The sequence below is a fragment of the Triturus cristatus genome, chromosome 11, assembly GCF_964204655.1.
Source record: "Triturus cristatus chromosome 11, aTriCri1.1, whole genome shotgun sequence".
In the NCBI taxonomy this organism is placed as follows: Eukaryota; Metazoa; Chordata; class Amphibia; order Caudata; family Salamandridae; genus Triturus; species Triturus cristatus.
The window spans coordinates 634212455-634231804 of record NC_140594.1 but is presented as its reverse complement, the minus strand read 5'-3'; the positions used below and the strand labels follow the sequence as shown (position 1 = coordinate 634231804).

General features: G+C 43.2%; 1 protein-coding gene and 1 long non-coding RNA gene across 3 annotated transcripts in view; one reads left to right on the top strand and one right to left on the bottom strand.

The window, feature by feature from the left end:
* The window catches only part of ANKMY1 (ankyrin repeat and MYND domain containing 1), a 588784-nt gene that overhangs the window by 212203 nt on the left and 357231 nt on the right, over positions 1–19350 (bottom strand). For both annotated transcript variants that reach the window (XM_085634115.1, XM_085634116.1), the window contains exons 13-16: positions 17732–17863; positions 10235–10348; positions 7595–7699; positions 4792–4957 (exon numbers count right to left, since the gene is read on the bottom strand). In XM_085634115.1, coding sequence (XP_085490241.1) covers positions 4792–4957; positions 7595–7699; positions 10235–10348; positions 17732–17863 — 517 coding nt within the window. The remainder of the gene's footprint in view (positions 1–4791; positions 4958–7594; positions 7700–10234; positions 10349–17731; positions 17864–19350) is intronic.
* Positions 1–19350, top strand: part of LOC146785210 (uncharacterized) — a 368347-nt gene that overhangs the window by 163606 nt on the left and 185391 nt on the right. The window lies entirely within an intron of this gene.

Here is a 19350-nt window from a genome sequence, read left to right as displayed (position 1 = left end):
CAGGCACAAACCCGGCCCGGTATTTTTTATGAAGGAGAATTTAGTGTATAATTTTGGTTGGTGTCTTGATTTGGTTGGAATGATCCGAGTGGTTGCATCGCTTGCTTTGGTAGTTGGTTGTGCCTGCGGGCTGGTGAGAGTGGTGAGATCAGGGAGATTTCCTCCTCCTTCTTCATAAAATCATCTTCGCTTTCTTTGGAGAATGCCTTCTTTGTTGCCCTGAGCGTTTTCTTATTAGGGTTCGCTACCACCTGCTGCCTTGCCTTCCCCGATCTCATTGTTGTAGTTAATATCAATGCCCCTTCTGACTTTCCCCCGCTTTTCCTTAACTGGTCCTTGGTGGACAGCCACTGCCTTGTTGTCTTTTTTCATTTTTCTTTTCTTTTCTCCTATATTGCCCAATTAAGTTGACTACCATGCAATTCCCCACAGTTTCCCCAAGGTTTACTAGTTTCCCTGAATTCCTTAGGCGACTTTGCCTGTTCTTGAGTACCCTCGCCTCGCTGCCCTTAATGTCCTTCTTATCCTTCTTATCCTTGTTAGCCTTGTCTTCGCGGCGGGTCTGGGTTGGATCTAGGCTGGGTCTGGAATAAATTGAATTGACTAAGTTGGTGCTTTGGATGTTGGATGTTGCCTGTGTAGGCTAGAAATTTGCGTGAACTGGCACACTTTTGTACAAGCCGCTCAGGTCAGATGAGATGCATCCAGTGCATACAGCGAGTGCTATGTACGCTTGCTCAAGTGGTGCCTCCTGCAGTGGCTTCTGCCTTATGCCTTTATGCTCCTCGCCCCCGTGGTCATGAAGCCTTGGGGCTTGTGGGCATTGGTGGCCTTGACGGGATCGTGGTTGCAATCACAGTCTCCGCTAAGGTTATTTAAATTTAGTATTTCAATGTTTTCATTCTGTCCCCCGCGCCAGCCCTCCTCTCCATACAGCCTTGCTGCAGCTAACTTTGCTCCCTGACAACTATAGGTGGAGTTAAAGGGAAAATCTGGTGTAGTCCTGTAGGCAGTAAAAGTGGCAGGCAAGGGAGGCGTCAGCAGGTTTTTCCCGGGGCACCATGAGTTGTGCACGCAGAATGAGCAGGCAGAGCTCAAATGTATGAGCCTTGAGGGGTCAATGATATCAGGTACGTCGGTCCACTGATCTGTGGCCCCTCATGACACTTGCAGTCATTAGGTCACGGCTTGGGTCACCTGCCCACGCCTGCACCCACAGGCACCTCCAGCGGTCTCAGGCACCATGGGGAAGCAGATGAGCATGTAGGCAGGACGGGGCAGAATGGGGCAGAACGGGGCAGAGTGGGGCCTCCCTGCTGCACCACACCGCTCTCGGCCCCATTCTCAGCCAGGTCGCAAGCCGCACCCGGTGTAAGTCGCTGTTACCACCACTGTAACCAACAGGCTACTTCCGCGGGGGGGGGGAACGGTGCTAGTTGTTGGCACAGGCACGGGCTCAAGAACGGCTGCGACATTCTCCCTCAGCTCCCTCAGCTCTGAATGCCAATTCTGCAGCACCGCAACACCGGAAGTGTGTCACAGTGTCACCACGCCCCGACAAAGAGAGAAAAACTGTGATGGAGCCCTGCTTGGATAACACCCCCGGTTGGTAAAAATCTGTGGAAGCATAACCCCTGCACTGTGCCCACCATAAACTGACCTGCAAGCATTACCTACCTACATACATACAATGAATTGCCAACACATGTTGTCTCTTGTTATATTGTGGTCGATGTTGACCGTAGTTTTTTAGCAGGTTTATTTGCATGACATGTAAAAATAGCTCTTACAGTACGGTTCCCTGGTCATAACGCTATGCCCCTGGCTCATCTTACGGGTCCATAAATCAGCCTATGACAGTTTGTTACTTCGCTGCTTTAGGAGTTATAAATCATTCTTTCCTGGTTATGGGGTCATAAGTTGTTCTGTTGGTTTTCACGCGATTGCGTGCAGGGGTAGGCTCTCTCAGGAGTTAGGCCCCAACTTGCTACCTTGTTTGTCGTTTTTGTGCCCTGCCATCTGGCGGGTCTGGGTTGTGGGTGCCGACTCCGTTTGCTACCCCCTTTTCAGGCCAAATCACCATGCCGTAAGGTATCCCCAAGTGAGTGGCCCTCCTCCTACACACCGCCCTGCCAGTGTGTCTCCATAACCAACCAATGTACCCCTTCTTATCCGCCACACCGTAAAGGAGGCTTCGGTCTCTGAATTTGTTCCTGAATTTGCCTATCTGTGCTCCTGAAAGTGCGTCTGCCACTGCATTCTCCACTCCTGGTATGTGGAGTGCCTCCAGCTCTACATTCCCTTGCAGCTGCAATTTAACCAAGTAACGTATTAATCTCAGGATGTAGGGGCACCTGGCAGTGCCCTTGTTGATCCCCTGCACTATCCCTTTGTTGTCTGACCAAAGCGTTAGCATCATGTTCCTCAGCTTTTGTTTCCTGGCTGCTAGTGCCACTACAATGGGAAATAGTTTCAAGAACATGATGTTGTTGGTGTTACCCATCTCATGCCAGCTCCTTGACCACTGCCATGCGCAACACTTATTTCCTAGAACTGCTCCCAAACCTATGCTGCCTGATGCATCCGTGAACAGGGCTATCTGTCCGGATGTTAACCAGCCCTCTCTCCATGTGAGTAGCCATTGGAAGTCAGTCGGGAATTCATCCCACATGGTCAGGTCCCTTTTGACCTCTGCCCCTAGCCTGACGTGGTGGTGTTTTTCAATGAGGTCAGCTGCGTTAGGCGCCTGGCAAAGACCCCGCCGGCAGGGATTACTCTGGCTGGGAAGTTGAGCTTGCCGATCAATCTCTGCAGCTCATGGAGGATTGCTTTCTCCCTGCCGCACATTGACCTTATCTCCTCCCTGAACTCCTTCTCCTTGTCCTCAGGAAGCCTGGAAGTCCCTGCTACTGAGCCAAATTCTATCCCTAGGAATGTGAGTTTGGTTGCGGGACCCACCGTTTTCTATGCCGCTAGAGGTACTCCCAACTCTCCCGCTAGGTCTTAGAAAGCTGCCAGTGCGTACCCGCACTCCAGGGACCCGGCCAGCCCCACCAACTGGAAGACATTGAGGTAGTGCAGTTTACCACCTTGAGAGTGAGGGTCATGTAAGATCCACTCTAAGAAGGTGCTGAATTGTTCAAAATAAGCACCGGACACCAAGCACCCCACCGGCATAGCCTTGTCAAAGTAGGATGCCCCCTCCCATTGGAAATCTAGCAAATGGAAACTTGCCAGGTGAACTGGGAGGAGGCAGAATGCAGACTCGATGTCCGCTTTTGCCATGAGGACCACCGGCCCTTTGCCCTCACTAAGTCAATGGCGTCGTCCACAGTCACATACCCCACTGAGCATGCCTCAGGACTGATCCCATCGTTTACCGATGTGCCCTCGGGGAAAGACAGGTGATGAATGATCCTGAACTGGCCTAGCTCCTTCTTAGGTACCACCCCCAGGGGTGAGATCACCAGCCTCTTGGGCAGGGGGGATGGCAGACGGCCCTCAATCTGTCCAAGTTACCTCTCCTTGTTGATTTTCTGGCGAACAACCTCTGGGTGTCCAAAGGCTGATTTCAAGTTCTTTACACTGCCTTTGGGTAAGGGGCCAGCGAATGGAATTTAAACCCCTTCTCAAAACCCTTCATTAAAAGGGCTGCGTCTCTTTTGTTGTGGTATCTGTTGGCTAGCCTCCTGAACTGGTATGTGTTGATGGGGGATCTGGCATCCTTTTGTCCCCCCACAGCCCCCAGATCCCGGCTAGTGCTTCTTCTTTTTCTCTTTCTTCTCCCCACACTGTTTGCTGTGCATGCAACCTGACGCTGGGTGTCCACCCCCGCAACCTGAACATATGTGTTGCAATTTGCACAATACCCCCCATGTGCATTTGTTGGTTTCATGTTTCCAACAGATAGCTGCTGGCCCGCTGGAGGGTGGGGGTTTCCAGCTGTTGTGTGATTTAGGTCTATGGTACGACTTGTTCCTCCTCTTATAGGGGGGATTCCAAAAGGACTGTTCTCCCTTCCCTGCCCATGTACTGACCTCTTTTGCTACCAACATTTTGTGGATGAACCCTGACACAGCCTCCTCATTCCATTCCATTTCTTGGTGTGTCTGTATTTTTAAGTCATAACCTTTATCATACACCAACCATGCGTTCACTGGGAATTGCCTATGTGGCCCGTGGATGTTGGTTTCGCACAGCCAGAGATCTGCTGCACAGTGGGGAAACTTATCTACAATAATGCATGCCATAATTCTGAATGCATCCAGCCAATTGTCAAAATGTCTTTCTTTCCTCTCCCTTCTCCTCTCCCTCCTATCTTCCTCTTTTTTCTCGCATGTCTGCTATGGCCTGACCCTGTGAGCTTAAGCCATTGAACAACAAGGGGGCTATTGATTTTAAACATTCTGGACAGAACAGGCATCCACCGCTTTTTGGCAGATGCCCCAAATCTGCCAAATACTAAATGATCCCCTTAGACTGAGTTTTTTGAAAATTGCATTTCCTCACAGAAAACCAGTCGACATGTATGACATCGCAAAGAGCATGAGGCAGTATCTCTCAAAAACGATCATTTCTAGAATTGTAATATCAACGGCTTCCTACTCAGGTTAACATTAGATCTTCTTAACTTGTGATTAGAATGTATGCATTTATTTTATTGCTATTTACAGAGAAGCTTCCATTTAGCAAACATTAGCAAATAAAACCTAAATGTACATATTACATATAATGCCAGTAGTGAAATATTGCAAAATACATGGTAATACAGGGAAATTGAGCTTTACTCACCATTAATGTCTCTATGAAGTCCCTGATTCACCCACTCTTTTTCTTTCCTGGTTGCCGCTTCACGAACTAGGTCACCCATGTGCTCAAGTAGCTGCTTTCGGGCGTTTATGGTGTTGCGCTCTCCATGCGACAGAGCGTGGTATGGGGTGTGTGCTAGCTTTTTATCCTGCACAACAAGTGAAATGATAGATATAGATTTTTTTAATACATATTCTTAGTAAATGGAAATAACATTCATTGCGAAGCCTGACAGAGTAGAACTGGAGATATGCAGCCTGATTTTTAAAGAATTTTGCTTAACTTAGCCACAAATGTTGACTTTGTGCATGGAAATCAGCAAATCCTGGCTAACCAAGTCGGGAGGTGGCATTATGGAAGGTGTGTTAGCTTCATTTGCTAATATGGAAACATGAATTTTTGTATTCACAAAATTAGTAGCTGGTTTAGGTATGGGAGTGTTCCTGGGTGGGTCTACCAGCAAATGTTGGTCAACACCCACAAACTTGTAACTTTGTGGGTATTCATGTACCTGTTGCCAGTAGCTTCTTACTCTGGGAAAGTAAGCATATGTAATGGGGGGTATACAGGAATGGTTTCCTCCAAGTGACCCATGGCAAAACAAAATATAAGTGCAAATGCACAAGTGTGTCAAATGTATCCATGCAAAATTTCCACATGTTTAAAATTCTGCTTACATTTACCACACATGAGTACCTTAACAAACCTAAAATTCTCATATGTTTCCAAGAGTGCCACAGGATCGTATGAAATTTTTGAAATTTGCTTTATTCATAGGGACAATCGTATGGCATCAAATTGCGGAATACTTGTTCTAACCCATATGAATTGGGCTCACAGAGTGAGACAGTGTAAGAAGAGTGAAAGAGTGAGAGAGAGTGTGTGCCTGCTCCTGCGGTGTGCGCATATTATAACTTTCCTTTCTTAGTTATATAGAAAAGATAACTGGGATATAAGATTTACTCTTGGAGAGGAATAACAACCAAAAAGCTGACATAAACTAATTAACATATATTGCCCTTGATTTGACTTTAGGGAAACCAGAAAGATTATCAATGTTTAAAGCAGAATACCCATCAAAGTGCTCTCATCGGTTCAAACACAAGTTCTTAAAAGTGTTCGCAAGAATGAAAGAAAAATATTATTTAAATATGCAATAAATACGTGTTCATAGACAAACAAATCTCAGAATTGGAAAAAATGTGATAAACAAGCAAAGTCTCCACATCAATAGATTGATATCGCTACACCAAGTCATGTGAAAACAGTAATCGTGTTTGGACTCAAATATCAATACACTCATTTGCCTTCTTTGGCTTGCAAATTTATTTGAAATGTAGAATATTTTAAACCAGTCCCACTCTCCAATGCGTACACTATAGATGATCTGTCAAACAAGTAGGGTAAAGTGAAGCAGGTTCATAGGACTCCGTACTAATCTGTAATCTAGAGTAGAAGTGGCCAATGCAGGTCCAGAAGAACCATACCTATGTTTGATTTCTAGGATTACCAATAACTATGTATATTAGTTATATATAAATGTGCAGCATGTAAGCCTCCTATGTGGATATGCAGAAAATCAAAAATAGATTCAATCTTCTCAGCCCTAGACTGGACAACCATTCTTGAGAGGACGTAAGCCCAACCTAGATCCAGGTGGGCCAAATACATGTATTTAATATTACCACTGCCTATGTGAAGTAAATTTAGTTTAGATTATTTGCATGTAAATGTATCTTTTGTGGCTATCCTAAAAATATAGCAGGAGCAAATCCCTCATGGACTTATTTTGAAGTTCTTCATTCGTTTTACATTTATTGTGAGATATTGTATCCACTTTGTGTGATTTTCTCTGATTCAACTGTATGTCCATCCTTCTAATGACTTTGGGGTAAAGATACTATGGTGACACTTGTAGTGATGTCATGGAATGAGAGGTAAGTGATGTTACTTGCTTTACCCCATGATATTGGTGTAACAATGTCAGAGGAATGGGGTTCTGTCTGACATACAATTAGATTGAATAAATAATTATATAGCTGCTATTGAGGGTGAAAGGTCTGTTTCATGTATCCCAATGCAAGTGAGATTGGGAAATAATATATTTTGATACCTGATGACCAGTCCTGCCATTAATTGGTGCTCCCTCTGGCTCTAACAGTTATAACTTAAATTGTATGGGGTAGATGTGATTCTCAAGAGGATCTGATTGAGGATTGGGGGTTGGGGTTAGGGATAATCCAGTGAGCTTTGCTTTACCAATGAAGTGCACAATAACATGAATGTACAATATGTTTTTCACATGCTATTTCAGGATATAAAACTAGGAAGAATGAAATGTGTACTACATCAGAGAAGGCGAAGAGAAATGTAGTTGGTACTAATCAGTTTCGGTGGAGGGACTACGATGGAAACAGAGGCTCAACTCAGAACTGTTATGGTGGTTCTTGGTGTGTTTTAATTTGTGACTCTGGCAACGCATGTTCTTCTATAAGTCTGGTAAAGTGAAACTTCCCAATTGATCTTCACGATCAACTAGTGACCAAGTAGTGGGTCAATATTCGTTTTTTTAACTGTGTGTATTGCTACAAGTGTATTCAGGCGCCGGGGAAGTAGATAACTTATGCGAAAGTTTATTGTTTTAATTTATTTTCAGTTTTGGTTGGTAAAGTAGGAAAATATATACCGTGTATATCCATGCTTAAGATGTAGAAGATTGTATTCTGCAAAAAAAATATATACCTTACTGCTCTACATAACAATATGAACAATCAAAACTGGTTACCTTTTTACTCTCTGTTGGACTTTTATCAGTTTCAGCTGTTGTATCAGTTTCAACTGTTGACTCTATCTCACATTCTGTGTTCTTATCCTTTGATGCTAGCTTTGCCTAGTTTGGAAATGAACTCACAGTTGAGTGAGGTATTGATCAACGAAGAGTGCAAATGGCTTCGCCATGTGCCATGTTAAGAACACATTCTCTACTCAATACTACAACTGTACCAAATCTTAAACCTTCTCCAGAACCTTATTTAATGTATCTCATTAAATAACCTACATTACTATATAATTTAGTACACGGCAAATGATGGGTTCAGAAAACTGTAACTAAATCGAGTTTACATTTTCAAAACTGTCTCACTTTGGCATCCTTCTGGGTCAATTCATAAAGCTTTTTTTTTGCTACAGGCTATATGGGAAAAAATATAAAATGACAGGTTGTGCAAATTATGAGTGATTAATAAAAGAAAACAGAAGTCGCTACGTTTCTGCTGCATTTGTCTGCAAGTAAATTTACGAATGGTGTGAAAAAAGGGAAAATATGGGAAATTTCAATGAAATGGCCAATGGCAGGTAAAGAATACTAGGACATTCACTCGTAACAAACCAACTTTAATCATGCCCAAAACAAAAGCATAAAAAGTATTCTTGTTAGTAAAATACTCCTAATTCAATGTGATTTACATGAAAGGTTTTACCTAGGTAAATGTAAGGCAATAAATAAGACCGTTTCTAATTATTTTTCCCTAAAATATTTATTTATTATGATGTATTATTTAGCCAATTTAAAAAAACACCTTTTGACATTCAATGGAAAATATTCATTTGTTTCTATGAATCATACACATTTAAGTAACTTATGCTTGTTATAATTTGCACTCTGGGCAAATTTTGTCTTTAGCTGTGATTTTTGATCTTGAGTGATTTATATATCGCATGAATTGGTTAATGTTTGACATTATTTTTATTCCCTTTCATCACATATCCCATAGAGAGGTTTGCCCCCATTTGCATGAAAGAGACAGTGGTGATGTAACCGTCAGTAAGCAATGGATGTAAAATTATGAGCAAGCCAACTCCTGGTGTGATCTCCTTGCTCGAGAACGCTGTCACCATTCATCGAAAATAGTGATGAGAATGGACATGTAATTTCTGCAGATGTTATAACCTTATGTCAAAAATGATTTAGCAGAAACACATCAATGAAGATCACCTATGGGACAAGTTAGATACATATATCCAAAAGGTGAACTCCATGAAGAATAACTGGGATAATTATTCTGTAATTCTTTTTGTTTTATAGAACATAATTGTTCATTTTTTTCTGATGGTTTACTTCTAATGATGGTCCGAGTCATCCCTTTCCCTCACCACCATATGCCTTCCTGCTATAAATTCACGCAAATGTAATACTTCTTTTTTACTTCGCCCCGCTTGCAGGGACACCTAATCTTCTAATGTTCCAAAAACAGCTGAAGACCCAGCTTTTCACATCTTCTGCTTCTTTACAATTTGAGTTAGCAATTTAGCATGTTATACCAGGATAACAGAGTAACCATTTACTTTATAAATCTTGTTTCATTCATTTATTCAGCCGCTTGTCCACTTCTAAGAACTCACGGTTGCCATTGAAGTGGACTTGAACCTTATCTGCTCTCAGAAGACTGATGTTTACTAGTACTCAACTGGTTGTGTGAACAGCTATTTTGTTTAAGCGGCTGAACAGAATTTAGTTTTCAAGATTCACAATTTTTTTAAAGCGGCCTTTTCTCCCTTAAAGGGACAAGGACTACTTTCAAAATCAAATGTTGGTAGATTGGGAATGACTTATTGGGGAGCAGGTAGTGGTCCCATGAACCACTGTCTGCTCCTTCTGACACTCCCTAGCATGATTAACAAAGTGGAAACTGCCTACAGGAACAGATTAAACTTTGCAAATCAGTTACTGACCCTTGCTGGGTGTCAGTAACATTAATGGTTTGTGACCACAATTGCAGTCACAAACTACTAATACATTGCTTTGCATTCTTATTTGCAAACAGGGGAAGACTGACCCTTGGACATGTGACAACCTGGCTCAGGGGCAGAGTATTTCAGTCTCTGTTGCTGTCAATCAAAAGCTTTTTGAGAGCACTAAAGACACACCACAAATTCAGCCATATGCAAAGGGACAATTCGATTTCCATTTTGACCATATAAATACATTTCCTTTTTATCCATATTTAGTGATGGTTAAACTGGAGAAAAGAGAGTTAACACTTTAGAAACATGTTTGTTTCTCTGTGTTTGTTCCTCCCATGAATTCTGCTAATTTGCAATCATTCTTCTGATGTAAATGCAACATTAAGTAGATCTGATTTACTAATAATTAATGCAGAACAGCATAATGAAGTGAAAAATTGTGTGAGTGAAATAAAGACAGAAGAAATAGATTACTTTTCCTGTGAAAACCTCCGGCCATCTGCCTTAACATAGCACGATTGAGCACAACTGATTAAAGTTTTATTCAATGCAATTCCATGCCTTTGATTTTGAAATTCAAAGTGGGATCTTATAAGAAGAAATAGCTATTATTTAACTATGCAATAAATATGAAATATGGTTAGTTCTTTTACACTATTTTGTTTAAGGATGTACCTCTTACCTGAAAGAATTTGTAGTAGCCATAATCGGTTGCGGTTCCCAATACTGCTTTTGGGCCCTCACCAATTGTAATTGGCATTAAGACATTTGCACCCGCATTGACCAGTCTGTCAACCTACAGCAAGTAAAATATATAGCAAAAATTATCTGTTAAAATTGTGGATTTAAAATGTGCTTTTAAAATAATATTATGTAACAGAGAATGTCAAAGTGTACTCTTGCAAATTCTATCTTTGTAAATTATCTCTACAAAGAGCGTGTAGGGCACAGAGTCTGAATGTGTCAACTTCTATTTCACTCCCACTGAACCATGCCCTAGAATGCCCCATGTTATTTCTCTATAGTAGGTTTTCTTTCACAAATCTTGGTTCCTATGCTTACTTCATGTCCTGATGGTTTCAGTGCTGAATTTGTCTTGCAGAGTTTTTCCTCTCAGGATCTTTAAGGTAAACCTAAGGGTAACTTGGTTGCTCTGAGACTGAACGATTTACATTTCTTCAGTATTCTAAGTTCTGCATTACATTTTGTTTTAATATTTATTGATGAATGTAGCACGGAAGATCCACCATAACCTCTGTGCTTTATCACATCACCAAGAAATTCAGGTAGGTTATATGCCATATACAGAAATATTGTATCCAAAATATTGTTTAAAGGAATATTGTCCATTGAGACTAGATTTTTTTCAAAGTCAAAGCCACGGCGGGAAGTCATGAAAAACACACTTAGGAATCACACAAATGCCAGAATTATGCAACACCTCTGCAGTCTTGCAGAGTCCTCCAGCACGACTGCAGCACACCAGAGAGAAATCTAGTACCAAAATCAGCAGCTCCCAACTCTTTCACTGGAGAAAATAGTGCAGCACAAATGTGGAACAAATCACCCATGTAGCAGTCTTACTAATCTCAAACACACAAGGACTCTCGACCTCCACCAAGGAAGCTGGCAAACCCGGAGTGAACTGAGCCAGACCTTGTTGAACTACATATGCAGCAACAATGAGAGATTGCATCCAATGATTCAAGTTCTTGGTGGGAGTACATAATCTCTTCTTAGCAAGGCCAAAATTCACAAAGAGGGAATCTATTTGGCTGTAAGTATCCATTGGCTCCAGGTACACCAGCAATGCCTTCACGCATTCAAATTATTGAGCAGACAGTCATCTTGTGAAGTGGGCCGAGGAAATAATTTCCAGTGTAAAAAAGAAAGCCACATTCAGCACAAAAGAAGGAGCCTACTATAACACTATACTCTCAGGAAAAATTCTTAGTATGGGGGGTTGCAAGACTGTCCCCCACCTTCCCTAAATGTATGGCTGACTTTAAGACAACTAAGAAAAATACCTTCTGATTTTGAAACTGTGTTCAGATGTTCAAAAAGGGCATTTTGCAGAGCATCCAAAACAAGTAGTAAATCTCATCTATGGACCAACGTTCTATACTGAAGAAAGCAATCACAGACCCTCGGAAGAGACATAAAGCTTGAGACTCACAATACTTCACATCGCCCCAGAAACCCCAAAAGCCTTAATTGATGTCCACTGTAGGCAAAACATAGTCTCCGTCAAATCTAAATGGAAAATAACTTGAAGTAAAAACAGAATATGCACACCCTTCTTGTGCAGATGGTCCACACTCCAAAGAAGACACTACCTTCTAAACTATGATGAGTGTAAGATTTCATAGTGGACTCCCACCTAGAAGCTTGAACAGCAAAAGCCAGTTTCCTGGGCAGACCCTTGTTTTGCAAGCCAATCAGCTGAACCTCTTATCCAATAAGAGGAGCTGATGCAGGACTTTCTGCAACAGGTGTGGATACTCAGATGTGGGAACCAGAGGAGCAGGCACCCACTCTGGCAATACAATCATGACATATTGCAGACGAAGAAGCGACTGGAGTTAAACCAGAACAATCAGTATCACTGACATCCATTCCCTTCAATTCAGAGCTAGAACGTTCAACATGAGAAGAAAGTTATTAAGAACCCTGCAGACATGGACAAGAAAGAGCATTCAGACCCCTTGTCTCTTCCACCCTTTTCGTGACACAGAACTGAGACATGAGAGCATTCCTCAGAACACCTTCAGACAATAATCACATGAGGATGGAAATTACTTACTGAGAATGTCCGCAATCAAATAGTCCACACCCCTGGTGTATGCTACACCATAGGAACAAACTCTCTGCCTAGCTGAAGATGAAGCATTGCACTGCTGTCAAAGATCTCATGCATGTTCCCACTGCCAGTTGATAAGGCCTTGGCTGTCATACTGTCTGTCCAAACAGCCATTTCCACCAACAAACACATAAACCCAACAAGGTCGACCAGATTGTCTCTAGCTTCTTCTCGTTCGATGACTGCCCTGTTCTGCAGAGACGACTGCCCAAGCTACTTGTGAGCTTACAAAGTTGGAATTCAACTGTGACCTCTGACATCAGTGGTTAAGATTGATTGTCCTGGTGAAGAAAATATACCCATCTCATCACATACTGCATGTCTAACATTCAAAATAGGTTCTCTTTGATGGTTGGGGTTAAGTCAATTCTATTCTAAATGCCTTGAGACCCAGCATCCAATTTTAAGAGCACTTGCTTCGCCCACTAGCACAATTAAAACCTGGCCATGGCACCCCCAGAACACCAGCCACCACATCCCTCTAAACTCGGAACCAAGTATGAGCTGACGGAGCCTCAAGGCTCAAGAGAATCAAGAAATGACAGCGGAGCTTGTGCACCATTCTGATCGGAAATACCACCACATTCAAATCTATACAGAGTAATACCCAAACAATTTACACATCCTGCACCAGCTTTTCCCTGTTTGTCAGGAGCCCATGGCCCTACAGCACTGACAACGTACTTACTTAGGCCTCCCACCCCTCCTCAGGTATAGAACATCAATCAGAACTCTCCAGCTATCTCTGCCATAGGCTTTTCGTTCAATCTGACTCCAGGTATAACCCATTTCCTTGCAGTCTGCCTTGTGGCCTCAGGGCCAGGTGTTTCTTGGCCTTCCTCTTTTTCCTTGAAGGTTCCAGGTCAGGGTTTGCCTGATTTTTTTTTGGTTTTTTTTGTTTTTGTTTTTGGAAGACCTTTATTATGCACAGCTGCGTCATCTTACAGTACACATTCGCCAACCATGGCTGCTAATCAAGGAGACAGTAAGCAGTTGTTTCCAGACATTAGAACACAGCCATTCAGCCGGCAACCCGGGGGTCCGGCGGCGTTATACACACTAGAATTGTTACAGTCGTTAGGCAAGTGCCTTGAGAAAGTACAGGTCCATGTTTTTTTTTTTTTTTTTTTTTTTCTCTTGTTTGGTTTGTGTGGTTCTTTATGCTTAGTGTCAGCAACGGAGATGACGCGGCACTCCAGCCCGCATTGCGGCCATTGCGGTCGTCGCCCAGGCCCTCATTGGGAAGCGCCCTATTTGTCATGGTGGCTCTTGACCGTGGGGGTCCCCGGGCAGCGCAGTGTCAGCGTCGTGTGTGCAATGCTGGCCGGAGCACGGCAGTAGTGTGTCGGTATAGCTCACTGAGACATGAAAACTATCGCTTAAATTCGGCGAGTTCAGCCTACAGCTGCACAGTTAGGGTCTATGCGCGGGTTGTGAGGCGCACGTCTTTCCCCCCTTCGCTGCACCCCCAAGGTTGCTGGTCGTCGAGGCTATGTCCAGTATTCACCCCAATGAGTCCTGGTCAAGATCTCACTGAGAGCTCTGAACATACCCATCCGTGATGGGGTGCTTGTGTCATCGCATCTCTGCTGCCAGAGAGCGGTGTGTGCCTAGTAGGGTATCGCTCCGGGGATATCGGACGGCGAGCCCATCCACTGTTATCCGCTATAAGATAGGAATCTGGTCAGGGAACATGACCAGTAAACAAACCGTCCCCCACGCGTATACGGCGTTAGGGGGAGTAGGGGCTAAAATTGTAAATTCAGGTGAGGTCAAGAGGAGAGGGGGGGAGATCATGGTGTGCTGTAGCGGGAGGGGTTGGCAGCTGTCCAATGGGGCACAGTGGGGCAGTACACTGCGCGCAGGAAGCAGCGGGCAGGAGGGGGGGGGAGGAGCCCCCAGGCTGGTTGGGAACCCAAAGCTGTGACGCCCACATTTATTTTCTCGGCGCGCATGGCGCCCTACTGTGCCCGGGGGAGAAGGGCAAAGTGTGGCGGGGCGGTTATGGCTTCTCGCCGGCGTGCGTCAGGGTTTGCCTGATAGGGTTTCTTGCGGGCTTGTGGGGGGAGGGGTGACTTATCCAGCCCCAATCTCTTTTCATGATTTCTTCATGAGCAGGGAGTTGGAAAGTCTGCTGCTATAGGTTGTCGTTGATGGTGTTTGGTCAGCAGATTTGGAGGATTTTCCTCAGACAGGTGTTGGTGGTGGTTACCGTTGGCCTCCAAGTTTCTGCTCCATACAGAAGGACTGATTTTACGTTGGTGTTAAAAAGCCTGATATTGTTTTGCAGCATTAGGTCATTGGAGCTCCAGATCTTCTTTAGCTGAATGAAGGAAGCTCTTGCTTTGCCGATTCTTGCCTTGATGTTGGCATATGTATCGACTTGCTTGGTATGAAATTGCCCAAGTAGGTGAAGGCCTCAACCTCTTTAAGTGCATTGCCTGCAAGAGTGACTGCAGTTGTGCTAGCCATGCTAGACTTCAGGATCTTGGTTTTTCCACTGTGGATGTTTAGGTCAAGTTGTGCTGATGTGGCCGCCACAATATCGGTCTTCTCTTCCATCCTCAGATGGGTATGGGAGAGTGGGACCAGGTTGTCTGCAAAGTCCAGATCATCGAGCTCTGTCCAATATGTCTACTGATTCTCATTTCTACTTACTCTGGATGACTTTTTGATCCAGTCTATAGCCAGCAGGAAGAGAAAAGGTGAGAACAAGAAACCCTGGAGGAATCCCATCCTCGTTTGGAAGGCTTCCTTGATTACCTCCAAAGAGTTCCTGATGATTCTTACAAGTTTATCTGGCGCACCATTGTAGTTTCCAAAGGGTCTCTCTATCTACACACTGGAAGGCCTTCTTATAGTCGAAGAAGCTGACATAGAGGGGGGAGTTCCATTCCATCAACTGCTCAATGGCTATACGCAGTGTTGCAATCTGGTCTGTACAGGATCTGTCTTTGTGGAAGCCAGCTTGCTGGTCTTGCAGATGAGTGTCAACTCATTCCTTCATTCTGTTCAGGATGACTCTGTTGAACACTTTGCCTGGTGTTGATTGAAGAGTTATCTCTCTGAAGTTTGCACAGTTACTCCGATCACCTTTCTTGGGGATCTTGATGAGATATCTCTTCTTCGAGTCTGATGGCACCTTTTCCTTTTCCCAGATCCTTCCAAACATGGGGTAGAGCATGTCTACTGATGTTTCACTGTCTGCCTTCTGTGCCTCTGCAGGAATGTTGTCAGGTCCTGCCGCCTTCCCATTTCTAGGATATTTAATAGCTTGACGGATTTCTTCATTGTTTGGGCTGCCGCAGTCGATTATCACATCCTTGTCAACTGGCTGTATGTCTGGTGAATACAGCGGAATGGGCTGGTTCAGCAGTTCTTCAAAGTGTTACACCCATCTTCATTGTTGCCCTTCGTTACCCATTGGTGACACTCGTCACTGACAAGACCATGCGCTTATCCATCATAGTCCAAGCCCAGGCGTCAGAGCAAACAAGGAAGATGAAGGATACAAGAGAATGCTGACGACACTCCCTTAACTGGCATGTGAAGATAGGCATCCAGTGGATCCAGAGTGACCAGGAACTCCACTCAGTACCAATAGGAATAATTTGATGCAGGCAGTCAATGCTGAAATACATAGTTTGAACCCAGAAGTTGACCTTCTTCGAATCAGCATGGGGCAAACACACTTCTAACCCTGCTACTCCAAGGGAATAAGAACCATTGATTTTTCCACAGAAAGGAAGTAATTTATTCCCACAAAGCCTCTGCCTAGACCCTGCCTCTAGGGACCAAAATGATGATGGACCCCTCATGATGAGGTATGTAGACCAAGTTAATAGCGTAACCTTGAAAAATGCTATTCAACATCCACTGGCCCGGCACTTCAGCCCCCCAGATGGACACAAAGTTGCAGATACAGTACGGAAAAGGGTCTGAATACTCCTGTGCACCCAGTAGTCAGGACTGCCGCTGTTTCTGACCTGCAGACGGAGGCACTCAACTTGACTTCTTTTTGTACTTCCAAGGCAAGGAATTGCATTCTAGATTCAGACTTAAACTGCACTCGTGACTCCTAATCTCCAGTATGGGGGGTGGGGGATGAGTCATAACCCTTAGGTAATCATCAGCATAGGCTATCAATGCGTTGATCCATAGAACCATACGGGTATAATCCTCAGCACTTCTGGAGGTGTGGACCATAAAAGAGGCCAACATGCAATTAATTCCCAAGGAGTCAGAAAGAACACATGTTCCAAAAGGTACACTCTATAAGAAATGAGGAACAATCAAATCTATATTATGTCAATTCCTCAAAATCAGAGCCTGAAACTTGTCTGGGAAGTGAAGAGTCAGACCATAAAACTCGGGAAGAGTGACTGGAAATAATCCTCCACAAGCTCCAGCCCTGGAAAGTCCAGGTTTTCACAAAAGTGCTTACAGCAGACAATCTTTCCTAGGGTGGAAGACCCAGCCACACAGAACAGAAAGAAGAGCAGTCAACTCTTGACCTCCTTTGGTGTTTCCCACCAATGTCTGCCATCCTCCACACTTTAAACAGCTGCAGCCATGGCAACTGCCTCTTCCACCAGATGCAGGAGCTGGTAGGCTAAATTGGCACCAGAATGACCAGCTGGCAACAAGAGGGGAGAAGGAGAGTGTCCAGATTTACCCCTGATGCTCTGGTAGACTTCATCATCAAAGGAGCCATCAGATGACACATGCCTGCTCTTGAATGATTTCATTCTCTCAATTGCAGCTGTAAAACGGCAACCAGGTCAACAGCCTTAAACACCCAAGGTACCACACAGAATGAGATCCCAAAGTAGAAAGGAATAGACGCATCACATCCAGAGATAAGGCAAGGCCCTTAGACAAAGTGGCCAATGGAACAAGCAAATACATAAATGCACAATTTGAAATCACAGTCATGACCTCAGAAGACAGCCTGGCCTTTACCAAACCCTACCACTGAGACTACTGACACCAAGCAACTGCACAGAGGGGATGTCACATTCAAGACAGACTGGGAGGAGGCGCAGTGGCCCAACAGGCACTGCACATGAATCCGTAGGGGCTTTAGAAAGAATCCAATGGCTTCTACAGCCAAGCTTCTATCGTAGTAAGAGGCCCCACAATGTGTCAGATCGAACTGGTACTCACTCAATTGAGTTGTTGAGCCCAATCTCCAGATGCTATATAATTATAATACATTTCAATAGAGTACATATTTTTTAAACATATTGTAACTTCAAGAGAAGTCAAACATTGCAAAATAACTACGTAATAATGAAACAAATATAGCCCTTCTCCTACCAGTGCAATTCTTGCTTGCAAGGTTCTTTTCTTCTCATATGCAGGATTAAGAGCAGCGCAAAGGGCACTTCCTACATATCTGCCCAGAGGAAGATTTGTTTCAACTCCATTTGCTAAAAGTTCTTTAACTGCCTGTTAAAACATAAAGGAATATTAGACTGCAATACACACACTGCTTTACAAGGGTAAGTAGAGAAAATAAGAAATTTAAGGGCAGTAGAATTATGTTGTAAAATGCTAACTGGGACCTTTTCACTTGCTACAGAGGGACACCCATGCTATATAGGTTCCACTCTACCATAGAAGCAAAATGCAAGTTTTAAGCATCAGCGCAAACACAAATTGTAAAATGAGAAGACAGGGGTTAAAGCTGAGTGAAAAATGAGGAAGGTAAATGATAAAAGAACCTTTGGGACAATACTGAAACTGAGGTATGGCTCAATCCGCAAGATTATTATTCAAAACTACAATGATTAAAGCACATTTTGTCTAATTGATTGGTCAAAAGAAAATATGCACCAAACTTATTTTTAAACCAAATGTATCTTATTGATTGAGCAATCTAAAAACAAACCACAGATTGAATTTGAATTGATGTGATTTATTGTGCACTTCCCCTATAGATAATTTCCTTAGGGAGCTCATCATTTTGTCAAATACCTCCAGGTTCCACACAACATACTTTTCTACCCAGAATGTTATACTTTAGAAAACGGGTTCTTAACCTGTGATCCGCTGAACCTCGGGGCCTCTAAAGTCTACCCAGTGAGTCTGTAACTGTTTACAAAATTTAATTGTTTTAGCAGATTAATAAAATATACATATAGGGAAATTTTACATTTCAAAATGTATTGAAAATGTGAAGGAATTTGAGATTGAAAGCCTAAAATTAAGTTGGAATCCATAGCTGGATTTATATGAGCAGTGCAAGTACAGCTAACAGAATCTAATAGGTACAATTAGAGGCCTCAGTTGAAGTACTGGTTGGTATGTGCCAATCAAAAGAGAGCATACATTTGGAGTACAAAAAAAACAATGTGATGTGCATGAGTGACAAAGTAATGTGCTTGAGTCTAGCAAATTGCATTCTTTTAGAAATAAAACCAACATTTTTAAAAATCCAATGTTAACATTACATTTTAAAACTTCAATTGTTGTATAATTTCTTGTTTGTGAATTAAATAAAATAGTTTTTAATTTTCTATATTTGTTTGATGCATACTTGTTGCTGTATTTCTGTGTTTTGTTTTGAGGTCCTAATCGTAGTGATTTACTGGTGGTCCACAGAAGTCAAAAGGTTAGGGATCCCTGCTTTATAAGAAATAGTATCCAGCTAAGAATTTGACACATTGGGAAAAAAGTCTCTCTTCTCCATTTGCCAATGGTAAACATTGCAATTAGAATCAGGGCAAGAATCGAAACATTTCCCCACCTGAAAACTGGGGCTGATTACGAAGGCAGTCGGATCGTTGCTGTACCGCACACCAAATTAAGACCTGACCACCTTAGAGGCAGTCGGAAACATTCCTATTTGCATTGAGGCTTGTGCTGCGGCCCAGAAAAGGGCTGCTGCACAAGCCCCAATGCCATAAGGCATGCTTGTAAACATCCCTGCACCC